The sequence below is a fragment of the Danio aesculapii genome, chromosome 7 (assembly GCF_903798145.1).
Source record: "Danio aesculapii chromosome 7, fDanAes4.1, whole genome shotgun sequence".
Lineage (NCBI taxonomy): Eukaryota > Metazoa > Chordata > Actinopteri > Cypriniformes > Danionidae > Danio > Danio aesculapii.
In genome coordinates, this window is record NC_079441.1 from 37,842,925 (window position 1) to 37,859,614 (window position 16,690).

Consider the following 16,690-nt stretch of genomic DNA (forward strand, 5'->3'; position numbering starts at 1 on the left):
CCTCTCTATAGCTCTGACACACAAGTGGGAATGGTGGGTGGGTAGAACCAGCTCGTTTGCATCAAAGGCACAGGGAACAAAAACAGCTGCAATGTTCTAGCTGCTCAAATTTCCCAGATTCAGAAAGATAATAAATAATCTGAATAGTATTTTGAGCTGAAACTTTACAGACACATTTTGGAAACGCAAAAAACTTTATTAAATCTTGAAAAAGTGGTAAAATAGGCGCCCTTTATTGCAAGCTCTGTAAAAGACTTTGGAGTCACATTCTCGACTCACTGGCTTCTCTCCTGTTTGTTTTTCATACAAGTCTCTTTAGACTTTAGAAAAGTGCATGAGTTATGAACTTCTGGTCAAGGCTATTGTATGCATGAGCTCTTAACAGAAGCTCTTATCAAAACTGAACGTAAGTCCACAATCAGCACGAGGGCTTTTAAATGCACTCTCAGCTTTTACTTTTGCTTTCAAATTTGCGATCATGTGTACTTTGTTTATAGGGAGCCAGATGCACGTTCTGAAAGATAAGACATTTTTAGATGCTTAGGTTCTGCACTAAATCTTACTTTCACATGCTAAGTGAAATCTGACTCTTGCTGCTCTGTACAACTCTGTGGCGTGTGCTGTAAAACTGATGAATTTGTAATTAGACTTACTGTATTTGTGTCTAGGGTACAGTCAGTTCCGCTTTTTACTTTGAGGAGGACAATCACACAATGCCAAAAAAATCATTTTTTTTGTCAGCTTTTTCCTGCTGACCTCTCAATGCTGACCTCAGCAATGAGATCCATAGTCATCCTATTGACCTTATTCTTCAATGCAGAAGTGATATGAAGATGATGTACACCAAGGTTTCATGGTGATTTTAACTGCTGTTTGATTCCATGACTCTGAATTTAGATTAATTTAGAAATGATTTTTGGCTACTGAAATGAATCAAATGGTTGCACTTGTGGTCATTTGCATTAGAAAAGTGGTATCTTGGGCATTAAAAATAGACACCTTGGTGAAGTGCTTAAAAGTTTGTTTCCTCTGTTTTTTTTCCCAGCTGTCAGAATTCTGCTTTTTTGAGTTGTGTTGCAGTCCAGTGTAATTGGTTCTTGTCATGACAATCGTACCAGTCCTGATGGCAACACCCTGTGTAAATCTCGTATGAGTTTGATCAGGGTTTGAACTAAACTCTGTAGGAATGTGGAGCCACGTGAGGATCACATAAATAAATATTAACATCTGAATGATCATAAGAAACACGCAGTCCCATGTTTATAGGATTGCAAACTCTCTGCAAAATTATGCGTTTAATAAATAGGAGATCTAGTTCAGTATGGAGATTTTTCTTTTACAGACATCTCTATGAGAAACAGTTTCCATCTCAATAGGGCTTTGCATGTTATTTACATTTTTCTTTGAGAACTAAAAGAGCAATACTAGAAATCATTTATATTTAATTTTGAAAACGTTTTAAAGGCTTCTTAATTAACCTGTGAAGTAATGAAAAAATACTACTCATGCAATACTACTCATGGGTATTCTCTTTTGAAAATATGCCTTATCTATTACATTATAAAGACAAGATGTAATGTCATCCACTTAAATGCATACAGTTTCTGTCACTTTAAAATTGCTCTTAAATTTACCCCTGACAATTTTTGAAAAAAGTTTGTATTTACAGTCAAATTTTCTTCTGTCTATATTGTTTATTTGCATTATAGAATGATGTGTCAGTCATGTTGTGTGGTTTTTTTGATAAACAGTTAGTCACTGGTGACCTTTACAGTGTGGGAATCTGATAACAGGCCTGTGAGATCACATGACTTATGAAACTAAGTAGCGTTTCAAACGAGATCAAACTGGCATGCTTGCACAAGCACTCTCTTCTAAAACTCTGAAATCGATCCACACACCTCCAGTTTTTTTTTTTTTTGTTGTTGTTCCTAAGCTATATGTAAGGTTTTTTTTTTAGGACAGCAGTATCTCCAGCAAAAATGATATCCAAAGATGCAGTTTTGAATTGTAAAGAAATCTGTGTTTTAGAAACAAATGAAGACAGCAGAAGTCAATGATTCATTTGAATTGTTTAGCCTGACATGTTTACTGTTTCAAAATATTTAAAATGTTTCTCAAAATAAAATATCTGCATAAAATAAAATGGCTGCATCCGAAATTGCCTTCTACTCACTGGGTGCTGCATTTGAATTTGAATTTACTGCTCGACCGATAGAAAACTAAGTTCTATGCAGTATGAATGTCAGTAGTATGAATGAAGCTCAGATGTCTGCCATTTTATCATGATCACGTGACACACCCGCTTCACTCCATGAAATCTCTTGTAATGCATCATGGGATACATTGCGTCTATCGAATGCATACTTCAGAATCTTACCAGAAGTAGTAAGTCATCGCATACTATATATTTTTTTTTTTTTTTTTTTAGATACTATGAATTCGGACATGCTACTCAGCTTGTACAGTATATTTTGTTTAGCGTACTGTATAGTATGGAAGTATGCAGTTTCAGACGCAGCCATTGTATTCAAAGCGGTACAATGCTTTTTAATTTTTTCTCTGTAATATCTCTCTCCTGTGTTCACTGGAAGGTACTGTAATGTGGCTGTTAAGTTCAGGTCTTCTCATACAGGCCCGTAGCCAGGGGGGTTCGAGTGGTTCGGAAGACCCACCCCTCACTGACAAAGGTCCAGAGTTTGTCCCATTCATGAGCTCATTTGTCCTATTTTGAGTGCTACGCCATTATACAGTACATAGTAAAAATAACACGTCGAAAAAGGCTTTAAGACCAAGCGGAATCCTGGTGTGACTTTCAGTTTTGGCCAATGCAAACAATTATTATTCAAGAGTCCAACATCCAGCTGTGTAAGAAAACATCTGACATAAGGGAAGTCATCTTTCACTACTCTATTGTTTTTAAATGGAGAAAACGTTTGACAAGTAACTTTTGTTCAAAATCTTGGACCTTATTCTTGAAAGAGAACATGACCAATAAGAAGTGTGAAGCACTAAAAGTGGTCCATATTAAAATATATTTGAAAACTATTTTGGCTATTGTTGTTATCCATGAAAAGAGGCTAGAAAAATGTCGAAACTCTATATTATTATTGTTATTATTGTTATTATTATTATTCAAATGGTTAAATTCTGACTGAGGAAAGTTAAATGTGCTGGCAAGTTTGTCATTTGCCTAATAAATTACAAAGCTCTTTTTCTAATGCTATATGATGTCATAAATTTGTATTTTAAAAATAAATATTTGCCATATTTTTTTATTCTAAATATTAAGGAAAAGTTTTTGGTACATCAAAAAGTGGTTATGATGACCATCCGAGAAGCTAATTCAGCTAAAAATAGTGCTTAAAATGTCACAAAAATTCAGGATTCTAGAAGGACTTTGATCGTCTATTTTAAATAATAATTTTTCTTGAGATCAGATGAAGTCTACTATAGATAAACATGTTTTCTCTCATCACACTTAACTCAGTGTTCTGCGAAAAAATAGATTTTTCTCTTAGTCTGTAAACTTTGTTAAGCTTCTGCATTCTTTGTGTCTTTAATTAGTTTAAGTACTAAATACTTTTCTGAGAAGTGATGCAGAATTCAGGCATTAGTGTTAGTCAGGGCAGTTTCTGAAGTTTAAGATTTAAAGAGAGACAATTCTGTCATTATGGCATTATTCTGCAAAATAGAAAAATATGTCTCAGAGGTTTTGCCCCTTGAATGTCTGTGGGGTCCATTGTTATTTTGGACACTAGTAAATATGAAATTTTGGGTGAACAATCTGTCGCTCTCAGACAGGTTTGTCCAGTCTTGGTCCTTAAGGGCAGTGCCCTGCAGATTTTGCGTCTAACAGCTTCAATTTCCCTAGAAGTTTGTGAGGCCCAATCCCAAATGCACACTTCAAGTTGTTGTGTTAGCTTTCAATGCCTACGAGCAAGTGAACTCCATTAGACTTTATGGTGTTCCATTAATAATTTTGAGTTTAGATGCAACTGCAAGAGATTAAGGTGCTATTTGTCAATGCATCCGAGTCTGAAAAGCTTGATTGGCTGGTTCAGGTCTGTGCAATCCGATTAGGAACTAATCTCTGTAGGACAGTTGCGCTGTAGGACAGGTGTGGACACCGCAGCTTTAAGAGCACTGTTGAGAAGTCATTATGTGGCCTCTGAGAGGGGCGACGACTGCAAATATCCCCGTCAGATAAACTTTCTCTAGGTAAAGTTACCCGAGTGCAGTCAGGTATATCATGACCACATTATGCTCCTGAATTAATTGTGATCGTGTGTCGGTCACGTAGCTGTGCTGATTAAAGGAGGTTTCATTTGCTTGCTTGTGACTCAGACAGATACTCGGATAGAGAGGACTTGAATAGGGCATGTGGTTTTCTACAGCTGCTAAATAAGTCACACGGGTGCGAAGAATAGAACTGATTGGCATTGAAAGGCATTGAATAGAGCTGATTGGAGTGATTGGTGGTGGTGGTCTGATATCCCATCATTATTCTGTCCCCTAAAAAAAGGTCAAAGGAACAGCACTGCATTCGTGGAGACAGTCACAGCAGTTTTCTTTATGCAAGTTGTAGCTTGTGATTTGTGTGTGCTGACCAACTCACTCTTGCGCCCACAGTGTCCCTTGAGGAAGACATCAGTCGTAGCTTCTTCTGTCCCAATGGATGCATTATTCAACTTGCGTTTCAGGCGAAAAGCTGTTGAGCCAAGTGGGCGCAGGCGCTCCAGCGTGTCACTTCCAGCAAGCAAAGCACGCCGGCGATCCAGTGCGGGTCTGCCTTCAGCAGGACTGGCCCACAGACGCAGATCCAGTGCTCAGCTTCAAATCGGCAGCATAAAGCCAGGGCTCGTACTACACAGAAGAGGACACTTTACGAGGAGAGGGTCAAGCGGCGGGACGGCTTGCCTGACTCCACGGTTCGCTATCCGCCGAAAACATGCTGCAAAACACCGCAGCATTCACGCCCAACTACTAGGACCATCGCTGCTCCTGGCGAGTGTGGTGCAGATGAGTGAAGATCATGAACCTGAGGATAAGAGTGCAGAGGAATACTCCTCTCTCTCTGACACTGACTGTAGCCAAGAGGAGCACGAGCAATCAGGGATGGACTTTGAAACCGAGTCTGATAAGTGTCTGACATGGTTGGCTCAGGGTTTGTTGGTGGGAGAAAGTATTCAGCCCCGGCCTCTTATCCGTGCACCTCGCTGTCTTAGGAGAAACTCCTCGCACCTTCTCCCCGCTGAGGCCGTTTACAGAAGCCCAGCTTCTTATGGGCTGTATGGCCGCTATCGTAGGACCAGTCAGGTGCATAATTTGGGTGGATTGTGGGCAGGGAAGAGAAGTTCTCTCGCAGCTCGCGGATCAGTTGCACTGTACAGGACGAGCCCCCCTTGCTGGCCAGATCTCAGTGTTTCGCACACACTTCAGGGAACTTACTACAACCCACAGATTGACACATGGAGTGGGTTCCTCTCGTATGTAGAGCCCTAACTACCGCTGTATGTTTTAATGTGTGTGTTTGTCATGTTTTGCCTAAACCTTTTGGACTTTTCTGTCATTTCAGTATCTTGTTTTGTTGCTGTGGGTTTGTTAGAGTTTTCTTTTTTCAGATTTGATTCTGTGGTTTCATATTTTCAACTCTGATACAACTAGGCCTGTCACAATATCTATCTTTTGTTGTACGAAATATTGCACCAAAATATATTGCGATAAACAATATTATTGTCATTTTAACCCTTTAACTACCCCACCAAAAAAAAATGTTTGGATTGCATTTCTTAACTTCTAATGTGGCTAGTTCACACACTCGAACACATCCCATAATTTCTAAAATATCAACCTCTAGCAAATGTTGGTTTATGGTAAAAGTACTGGAATTAATATATATATAGTATGAAAAATATAAGGATCAATTTATTTTAAAAAAATAATGAAAATAAAACATTTTGAATACTAAATCACTTTTATTTTTGAAGTATGCCATAAAATATTTCAGATTCTCTTTTAACACATTTTCTTTTCTTTTCTTTTTTTAAATAAAACAAAAATCAAGTGCAGTAGTGCAACATGATTATGTTTTATTTTATTTATTTATTTATTTATTTTTGTAAACCAACAATGCAGTGTGTGTAAGCCATTATTTAAAACTGTCAAAATATGGTCACCCATTCAGTAGAGGGTCAAAGGGTTAAGACCATTCTATGCCACTAATAATATAATGCAAGAATGACAATATAATAGTATTATAATGCAAGTAACACATAATATTTTGTTCTTAAGTATATTTAGTTTAATTATATTAATTTTAGCAATTTTATAATTAGGCGTTGGAATCAGAATGTGGAAAAGTATATACTAAACAAATAAATTATAATAATAATAAATGTTAACAAAAAAGCGCAACATAAAGTAACAAAGGCTGCAATACCTGCTACCAGATCTGTTTTCAGTCGTCAGACACCCACATAAGAATATACAATAGTAATTTATAGTAAATACTATAGTGTTTTTTTAAACCCTACTGACACAGGGACCTCCAATAGAGATCAGCTAAACTGTTGCTAGAATAGTTTTTTATGTATGGGTGATATATATATATATATATATATATATATATATATATATATATATATATACATACATACACACACACACACACACACACACACACACACACACACACACACACACACACACACATATACATTTTTAATATTTTTTTCTGTATTCGTCTTTAGTGAAACTTTTATTTCATATTCTAAGCAAAAGGCACTTAGTATAAACTATTTCTTAAGTGTTATGCACAATATTGGTTGAGTTTGAGAGCACTGATTATTATTATTTTATTTGGTTTGACAGCTGAACATAAGGGTGTATCTGTCAATGTATCTTTCTCTTTTGCTTTTACATTCTCCTTTTACTTCTCAAACTGAAGCATCTTCAACATTCAAACGAGGCATTTGTGCAGCCTTTTAATGTGTTAAATGTGACATACAGCTAAAACAGTCACTTTGATTTAAATGTTCCTTTGTACAAAACAGGTAGCTTAATAAAATGTTAAATCAAGATTAAAATAACAAACAATTGACACAAACTCAAATTTTTCTTACAAGCAGTTAAAAAAAGACCACAGTGTCTTATTCAACTCAAATGATTTCAGTGTTGATTCAGTTCAGTGGAGTAACTGTGGATGATCATCAGTTATGAAACAAATTTGATTCACCTATAAAACAGCTCTACAGTAGACAATCTAGTCATTATTCAGCTCAGTCATATTAGTTCAGGCAATTTGAAGCTTTTGTTTGTTCCACATGCAATAAATGTGCTCTTTCGTTTATGTTTATCTTTTTATTTATTGGTATTTTATTGAAATCTGTCTATTCTGTGCTTGCTTGCAGGAAGGCCATTGCCAAGTCCGGTCTCCAGCACCTCTCATGCCAGCCCAGTGCTGCAGTGTTGGCCAAAGGGGAAACGGACAGAGAAATACGCAGCACAGTAGACTGGAGTGTGAGTAACAAGAGTCATCAAGACTTCAGATCTCCATTCACTGTATTTTGAGAGAGCTACGGTTTCATTCTTCGGTTTCACGTTTAGTACTGTGCTTTGTGTTTGAGAAGGAATCAGCTGTATACGGAGAGCACATCTGGTTTGAGACGAATGTCTCGGGGGACTTCTGTTACGTTGGAGAACAGCACTGTTACGCCAAGTCACTGGTGAGTCTGTGTTCTATATATAAAGAAATGACAGAATAAGTCACTGTTTATGAAATAGAGATGAACAAAGACAAAAGGGAGTTAAGAAAAAAATCCATATGTCTTATATTGCCTGGGTATATTTGTGGGAATAGCCAAAAATATATAGTTTGGGTCACATATGCACTTTAACATTCAACTACTGCTACTGCATATGTACTGTGTGCTGTTACAGTTTTGCACATTATTCATTCTCTGCTTGATTTTGCACAAGAGTTTTAACATTTACACATTTATGTATACAGAAGCCTTCTTTATGTATTATTTATTTCATAGTTTAAAGTAGGGCTGGGCCATATTGAAAAAAAGAAAACATTCGGTATCGATAATTATTGAATCTTTTTTAACAATCCATTTTATTTTAATTTACCAACATTACTAAGGCAAATAGTTTGAGTAGTCGAAAACATAAATATTTAAACAAAATATCTGATCTCTTTATAATAAAATAAATATAAGTGTTTAAGAGACTCTTAAACTTGATAAATAAAATGTTACCAAGTGTGTGGTGTGTGCAATTGTAAGGTGCAAATGCTGAACAATCAAAGCAAACTTTAAGGTGTGAATAATAATTATACAGTAGACCTCATTTTACTGAGGTTATTCCGGCCTGAAGTGACTAGCGTGAGTGTGCGGTTTCCTTCATTTGCGCTCGCGCTTTCCTGCGTGCAGTCATCCACCATTTTGGATGACAAACGGACAAACTATTGCTGCAGCTTCAATACAAGTTTACGGAGAAAATTAAAAAGCACTGTGGAGTTTGGGTGCTCTGTGTTTGTCTGAGGTAATTAGTCTGCCGGTGTTACTGAAATGTGTATATTTTATACAAAGTGGGAAGCAAATTGGTTAGTTCAACTTGCATGAATCGCGGTGCGCTTGCTTCATCCAGAAAAGTTGAGATGTTTTCAACTAGGCTCGCCTCTATTGGAAATGACAAACTTGCACCTTATTGGCATTGCTTAGAAGGCACGTGCATAGCAGCCACATTTTAATAAAACTCTAGCGCTTCATGATAAACTTTAAAAAAAGAATCAATATTGACAATGTTGTTCGGTCAATAAATATTGATACCGATTTTATCACCTAGCCCTAGTTTAATACTTGTTTACTTTTTTGCATGCCTAGTTTTGTTAAATAAGTATTTAATATTTTTTATATACATTAAACTTTATTGGCTTTCAGTTTGGACAGCAAATTGTTTCCTTCTGTGCTTATGACAAAAAATATTTTGAATTTTATAACGATGGATTTTTTAATGAACAAAAACAGTAGAATTTGAAGAAAAGATCATGTTCCATGAAGACAATTAATACATTTGATAATGTAAATAGATCAAAACATAATTTTACATTAGTAATATGCATATTTAAAACTTAATTTGAACAATTTTAAAGAGGATTTTCTCTGTATTTAGATTTTGTTAACCCTCAGATTCCAAGGTATTGTCCTATCATAACAAACCTCTGAAAACTGTCAATGTATTTCAGGTTATGTATACATCTTAATTTCATAAAACTGACAAATATTACTGGTATTGTTGACCAGGGTCTCATATTAGAAAGAAGGATGGATGGGATAAGATACAGTTGAAGTCAGAATTATTAGCCCCCCTGTTTATTTTTTTCCCCCATTTCTGTGTAACGGAGAGAAGATTTTTTTTTACTAATTCTTTTTTTTAAACTAATTTTAATTAATAAATTTCTAAAAAAAATTTGGCTATTAATTCTGAATTCAACTGAATATCAAGATGGTGAAAAAGAGGATAAAGATTGGTGGAAAAAAGAGGAAAGACAAAATATGCCTAAATGTCATTCACGTTTCTGTTTTTTTATCTCCATGTAATGCTGCTCTCTGGTGGTTTATGTATAGAATGCATTGCATTTGTCTTGTGCCTCAAATAATTAAAAATAATTGTGAAAGCATACAATAATTGTAGTTTTGTTGTCACCTTAGTTCGAAGCTAAATCTAATAGGATCTTTTTTTTCCACAGCAAAAGTCTGTTGCTCGGAAAAAGTGTGCAGCTTGCAAGATCGTAGTTCACTCTATCTGCATTGAACAGCTGGAGAAGGTGAGTGCCGTTTTTAAACCCACGCAGGCAGAGTCTTGATCTGACACCGCATCATAGACCATACGTGTTCCTCCCTTCAGTTATTGGACTGGAATGCTCCGCCTCAAGGGGAGGGGCTTGATGAGATGCTTCTCAAAGAGCCATCATTCAGAGTGAGAAACCCTCTAGCTTTTTCTCAGACTCAACTGGGGCTAATGGATCACTTACACGTCTGATCGTAGTGAGGACTGGTGACTGTCTGGCCTGATAAACCGAGAACACCTAAACGACAAAAGCCCTGCTAAAATCTGGAGCCACTTGCGGTCCATGCAGACTGTGGAGTGGGCATCCATGATCTCTATTTCATGACTTGATTGGTTCGAAGTCAAGACAAAAACTGGATTTGGCCCAGAGGTTTTCCTGCCAGACATGTTATTCAACTCTCTAGACCTTTAATCATTATCATTTTGATTTGCCAGGTTTTTGGGTTTCATTTTTATCCATGAGCCACATTTTCTCTGTGAGCTTAGAATTCAATCTAGCTGATGTCTTCGACGGTTTATTTCTGGTATGTGGGGCTGATTGTGGTGAAATTATGTTTGATCAGGGATGATTTTAATCATACTTAACACTAACCAGGCTAACAAACTCAGAGATGAGGGTAAGGTAAGTGCTGCTTTTGGTTTTAGTCCCTTCCTATAGAGATCTAGAGGGAATCTTCAAGATTCAGCATGGTTTCTGGAAAACGATAAAAAAAGGTTTTGATGAGCTGGTTTTATTTCATGGAGCTACTGGTGTTTATATTAGGATCCATCCCAAATGCTATTCTCAGTTAATTTTTCCCCCTTGTTTTTCAGATAAACTTCAGATGTAAACCATCTTTCAGGGAGTCAGGATCACGGAACATCCGAGAAGTGAGTCCCTTATTTTCCTTCTCTTTTGTTTGTTTTCTTAAAATTTCTTCCATTCTGCCTGTTTTCCAATTCTGTCAAACTTTTTTATTGCTGATGCTTCATTACTTGATATAAACAGCCAACAGCGTAGTGCTAAAAGTCATTGTGTTTTGTGCATTATTTAGATTATTATTGTTATTTATATACAATTGAAGTCAGATTTATTAGCCCCCCCTGTTTATTTTTTTCCCCCCAATTTCTGTTTAACGTAGAGAAGATTTCACAACACATTTCTAACTATAATCGTTTTGGTCCCGAGTGATGGTCTGTTTGTTGAATTTAAGAGACATTGCATCTACATGCCAACTAATTCTCATTAGATTATGAGTAGACTGTTAGGTTGGGGTTAGCGTAAGTTGACATGTACAGTACTTGCAAAGTTTATAATAGTCAGTTAAATGTCTGTTTAGCAGCAGTATCAACAGATATTAAGCAGACAGTCTACTAATTCTCAAATGGACCATCAAAATAAAGTGTTACCATAGTTTTAATAACTCATTTCTAATAGCTGATTTATTTTATCTTTACCATGATGACAGTAAGTAATATTTGACTAGATATTTTTCAAGACACTTCTATACAGCTTAAAGTGACATTTAAAGGCTTAACTAGGTTAATTAGGTTAACTAGGCAGGCAACTAGGTTAGGGTAATTAGGCAAGTTATTGTATAACGATGGTTTGTTCTATAGACTATTAAAAAAATTGCTTAAACGGGGTAATAATTTTGACCTTAAAATGTTTTTTACAAAATTAAAAACTGCTTTTATTCTACACGAAATAAAACAAATAAGACTTTCTCCAGAAGAAAAAATATTATCAGACATAAAAAATTTCTTTGCTCTGTTAAACATCATTTGGGAAATATTTAAAAAAAGAAAAAATATTCTGACTTCAACTGTACAACACTGTAAGATTTAGATTTTAGTTATTTGTGAATTTAATTTTAGCTCTTTGCTTTTGTCGGAATAACCCCAGATGTTTTACAGACACACACTGCATGGGCTGCTGCTGTTTGCTGTTTAAATCTCGATTTTACCCCGTTTTACCCTTTATTTTCCTTTTCCACATCCCTTATGTCGCTCTCCCTGCTGTAATCCATCCCTCATCTGTTCATTCCTATCTCTCCATTGCATTTCTGCTCCTCGGTATGCCCTGTCTCTTCCTGTTTCCTGTCTTGCTTTGTTGGGTTAGCAAACCTGGCGACGCAGAGCTTTCAGAGGTCGCTGTGCTTTGGAGCAAATGAGAGGTGCTGCAGCTAAATATACTGCACACACCTCTAACACACAGGTATCACACACTCTCACGCAGCTTCTGTATGATGACACCTTTACTTGGTTATCTAAATGAGGGCTTGTACATTTTTTTCCCATTTTTATTCAATTACAGTTATTACAATTAAATTAAGTTAGAATTGTTTTGGCATTATTATAAAACAAAAAGCCTTTTTACAGCAAATAAAGCCAAGTTTTATTAAAATCCCATACTGCCATTTAATTGTACTTTTTTTATCAGACTTTTATTATGTTTTGCAGTGCACACTGCAGCTAAATTCGGTTGATAGTTCACATTTTACTGATAAGTCAACCAAATGAACCCAAATATTGCATGTAGTGAACAGCCTGCATTTATAAACATTTGACAGTGTGCACGGAGCTGAACTGAAAAATGTTTGTTAATGACAATTTAATACAGTACATTTAAGAGTCTCTGTTCTGTATGTATGGAGTAAGAAATTAAAGAGAACAAGATACAATTTAAAAATAAATAAAAGTATAATAAGTAATAAAAGTAAGCACTAGCCAATAATAAACTTGAACCTAATAATTTTGGTATTAAGTTGTGTTTCACATGCACACAAAACCATCATTTATGTAGTTCACTGCCTTGTTTAAAGGAGGTTGTCACTAGGACTGTATGCTATTGAAAAAAATGCAATATGCAAATTTGTTGAGGTTTGCGATAACAATATTTCTCACAGTATTACATATCCCTACAGAAATGCTGTTTTTTAACGATTTTTTTTATAGTTTTTTCTTAAATGTAATGATCATTGATTTTTTTTCACACCTCTCTATAATACATATATTGCATATATACAGTGCTCAGCATTTATGAGTACATCCCACAAATTTATCTTTTAAATTAATATTTTTAATAGGAAACTCTACAATATTATATTTGTGCATATACATTAGATTAGTCAGGACTGAAGACAAATCTGGAGCTTATCTAACAAAATACCTAAATACCTAAGGGTAAAAAAAATATTAAATACGATTTTAAAAGAGGAAAAATCAAGAGAAGCAAAAAGTTGAAAAACTTAGTTGAAATTTTGTGAGTTGTAATTTTTTTGCAATATTTTGCTTGAATTTAATTGGATTATCTTTCAATTTCTAAATATGTCTGGTGACTAAAATATTTTTTTAGTAAATATATTTGTTTAATAAATCTGTCTTGTTTAAATGCACTAAAATGCATTGCCTATATTTACTGAGAAATGGATACAGATATTTATTTTCAAAATGGGGTGTACTCATTTATGCTGAGCACTGTAACGGTTATCAGATTTTTTAAATGTATTTTGCAGCCCTAGTTGTTGCTACTGAAATTTCACAATTTTATAGGTGGCCAACATGTATTTGTGGATCCTTTTCTGTTTACTAAGTAATAAAAAATTATTTGAACCCCATGAAAACCAATCCTCATCTTAAATGTGAACAATATGTCTGGGGTGTTTCTCCCCAAAGTATTAAATCATACATTTGCCCATACTCATATAGGCACTGCATCATGGCATTCAACTTTAAGTATTTTTAATTGCATCTCTGGAGACTTTTCTGTTCTCATGGTCTCTGTTCAGCTGTCTCCTCTTGTTCATGCAACAATATCAGTCTTTATAGCCTGCAGCATAACCCCATAACAATGTCATATTTTATTGGTGTATGATCCTACTGTATGTCTTGTTTTTATGGCAGCCTGCAATAGTGCGACACCATTGGGTCCATCGGAGAAGACAAGAGGGCAAATGCAAACAGTGTGGAAAGGTAGGAAGAATTGATCACAAAATTATTCAGACTGTATTTATGAGAATTGACATGTAATATGTGTTAAAATACTATGAAATGACATTTTAAGTTCATAATGGAGTCTAATATCCACTTACAGGGATTTCAGCAGAAATTTGCCTTTCACAGTAAAGAGATTGTAGCCATTAGCTGCTCCTGGTGCAAACAAGCAGTGAGTCTCTCAAGTGTCATGCATTAGTGTGTTTTAATGTTGCAGGTTATGTATATTTGTTTAACTCTCCCCCTTTTCTTTGTCTCTTTGCAGTATCATAATAAGGTGACATGCTTCATGCTGCAGCAGATAGAAGAACCCTGTTCATTAGGAGCTCATGCTGCTGTTATAGTACCACCTACCTGGATCATACGGGTTCGCCGACCTCAGGTATACACAACACATTACAAACTCTTAGGATTATTACATGAACAGATGCATGAGAAAAATCCACAAATTAAATTAGACGATTGAATTAATGTGGTTACATTGTAAATTACTGAGCAGTGCTATCAGCATTTCTGTGCCAAAACTGAATGTAGACCATGCAGAAACCCCAAGGCATTGCTAGTTTTCCATTGCATTTTTTGTCATGCTTTTAAAATGTTATTGTCTTATATGGTTTTTTATCATAGTCCTCGCTAAAGTCAAGCAAAAAGAAAAAACGAACGTCTTTCAAACGCAAATCCAGCAAGAAAGGAGCAGAGGTATGAAAAATGACTGTATTATTTTATTTGTAAGAGGACGAAACAGTTAAAGAAGCAATATGTGTTTGTTATAAATCTTTCCCCCAACTTTCCCTTCTTTTATTCCAGGAGGCACGATGGAAGCCCTTTATAGTGAGACCCATTCCTTCCCAACTCATGAAGCCACTGCTAGTGTTTGTAAACCCAAAGAGTGGAGGAAACCAGGTATTGTAGTCACTTTCTATAATGATAACAGAAATAAAATATTAAAAATATTAGTAACCTATAATGCCTCTTTCCATTCTGCTCTTTTTGTTTTAGGGAGCTAAAATCATCCAGACCTTTCTTTGGTATCTGAACCCTCGGCAGGTGTTTGATCTAAGTCAAGGAGGTCCTCAGGAAGGGTCAGTACCTGCAAGTGAAATGCTTCAGAACAGGACTTTTCAAACTGTTTTCTATCAAGATTTTAATATACTTCATTTATTTAAATAATATAACAACACAAAGCTTACTCTCTTTTGTCAGTTAGTGGTACAGTATTTTATCTTTTGTAGTAATTTGTTTTTCTTTGAGAATTAATTTATAGTGATGGTAAATAAATATTGTAATACTTTTGCCATAGATTTATGCAGTGTTTTTCTTTTTCTTTTAGCTTGGAAATGTATCGCAAAGTTCACAACTTGAGAATTTTGGCCTGTGGGGGGGGATGGCACAGTAAGTATTTGTCTTTTAGTGTTTAGCAAATAATCTGCCACCTTATTAAAATATTAGGGCAAACGGTTTATGGAAGAATTAAACGTCTTTGCAGCAGGGGGCAGCATTTCACAGTCTGTGAGCAGGGCAAAAGTTAATTCTCCTCTGAGTCATAATACTATGACTATTCAGATAAGTCGTGTATTGGAGTCTACTGACATGTAATGCTGGTCTGAGCATAAGTATTTGTTAATATTTGGCAATAATCTGCCTCCTTATTTGAATATTAGGGTGAATGGTTTATGGAAGAATTAGAAAACTTTCCAGCAGGGGGCAGCATTTCACAGTCTGTGAGCTGAGCAAAAGTTAATTCTCCTGAGTCATAATACTATGACTATTCAGATGAGTTGTGTATTTGAGTTTTCTGACATGTAACGCTGATCTGCATGTCCTGGTTTATCCCATGCTGTCACATCTCCGTAATCCATTTGTATGAGTAATTAAGAGTGTTAAAGGGGGATCTGAATGCAGTCATATTTTATACCCTGACTTTGATCCAAGAGAGAGAAGTTTAAGAATAAAGCCTTTAGCTCAGCTGAAATAAGGATTTTAAATCCACACATCCCATCACTCATCCTGCAGCCTGCTGAATGGCTAAACCACTGTGTTTGAACTGAGTTAAACACAAGTTTTTGGGGTTTTGGATGTGGTTTTTACAATACAAATCTCTAACTTGTTAATTAGGTTTTAGATGATTTATGCTACATGTGTGACATAAACTGTTTATGCTTATTAATGGACATCTTATTAATTTTCTTTTTTATGCACTGATGTTAAATAATGATTCGTTTCAGGTGGGCTGGATCTTGTCTGCACTTGATCAGCTCCAGTTAAACCCCTCTCCTGCTGTGGCTGTACTTCCTCTGGGCACAGGAAATGACCTTGCTAGGACGCTAAACTGGGGTGGGGTGAGTTGAACTTAAGTCAGGCATCTGCAATTGATTTCTGACTGAGGATGACCAATCAGAACCACTTTTATCATGTTCCCCCATAGTCAGTTTCATTGTAATGTGTGTTTTGGGAACTACCAGGGCTACACAGATGAACCTCTCAGTAAAATCCTGTCTCATGTGGAGGATGGGAATATTGTACAGCTGGATCGCTGGAATCTTGTTGTGAAGCCCAACACAGAGGCAGGACCAGAGGAAAGAGACGAGCAGGTGACGGACAAGGTGAGAGCTCCAGCGGTGCTGCTGTTTCACATGCTGTCAGAAGCACAGAACAGCAGCGGTACAGTATGCTTTTTATTGTGTGTCAGCAGCTAAGGTGTGATTGATGTTTCTCTGCTCCACAGCTCCCTCTAGACGTCTTCAATAACTACTTCAGCCTTGGGTTTGATGCTCATGTGACTTTAGAGTTCCACGAATCTCGAGGTTGGTGAAAACGCACTTGTCTGTCAGACAAATGTGTGACTGCTTGCTAACTA

The 16,690-nt window shown here is 36.0% G+C and overlaps 1 protein-coding gene across 1 annotated transcript in view; it reads left to right on the plus strand.

Moving 5' to 3' along the window:
* The window catches only part of dgkza (diacylglycerol kinase, zeta a), a 105,033-nt gene that overhangs the window by 21,554 nt on the left and 66,789 nt on the right, over positions 1 to 16,690 (plus strand). The window contains 18 exon segments of the mRNA XM_056461869.1: positions 4,633 to 5,489; positions 7,413 to 7,521; positions 7,632 to 7,727; positions 9,758 to 9,835; positions 9,916 to 9,987; positions 10,672 to 10,728; positions 11,960 to 12,055; positions 13,744 to 13,812; positions 13,934 to 14,005; positions 14,099 to 14,215; positions 14,461 to 14,532; positions 14,641 to 14,736; positions 14,833 to 14,915; positions 15,164 to 15,209; positions 15,211 to 15,225; positions 16,059 to 16,172; positions 16,296 to 16,436; positions 16,559 to 16,637. Of these exon segments, the coding sequence (XP_056317844.1) occupies positions 4,675 to 5,489; positions 7,413 to 7,521; positions 7,632 to 7,727; positions 9,758 to 9,835; positions 9,916 to 9,987; positions 10,672 to 10,728; positions 11,960 to 12,055; positions 13,744 to 13,812; positions 13,934 to 14,005; positions 14,099 to 14,215; positions 14,461 to 14,532; positions 14,641 to 14,736; positions 14,833 to 14,915; positions 15,164 to 15,209; positions 15,211 to 15,225; positions 16,059 to 16,172; positions 16,296 to 16,436; positions 16,559 to 16,637 (2,227 nt within the window). The 5' untranslated portion in view covers positions 4,633 to 4,674.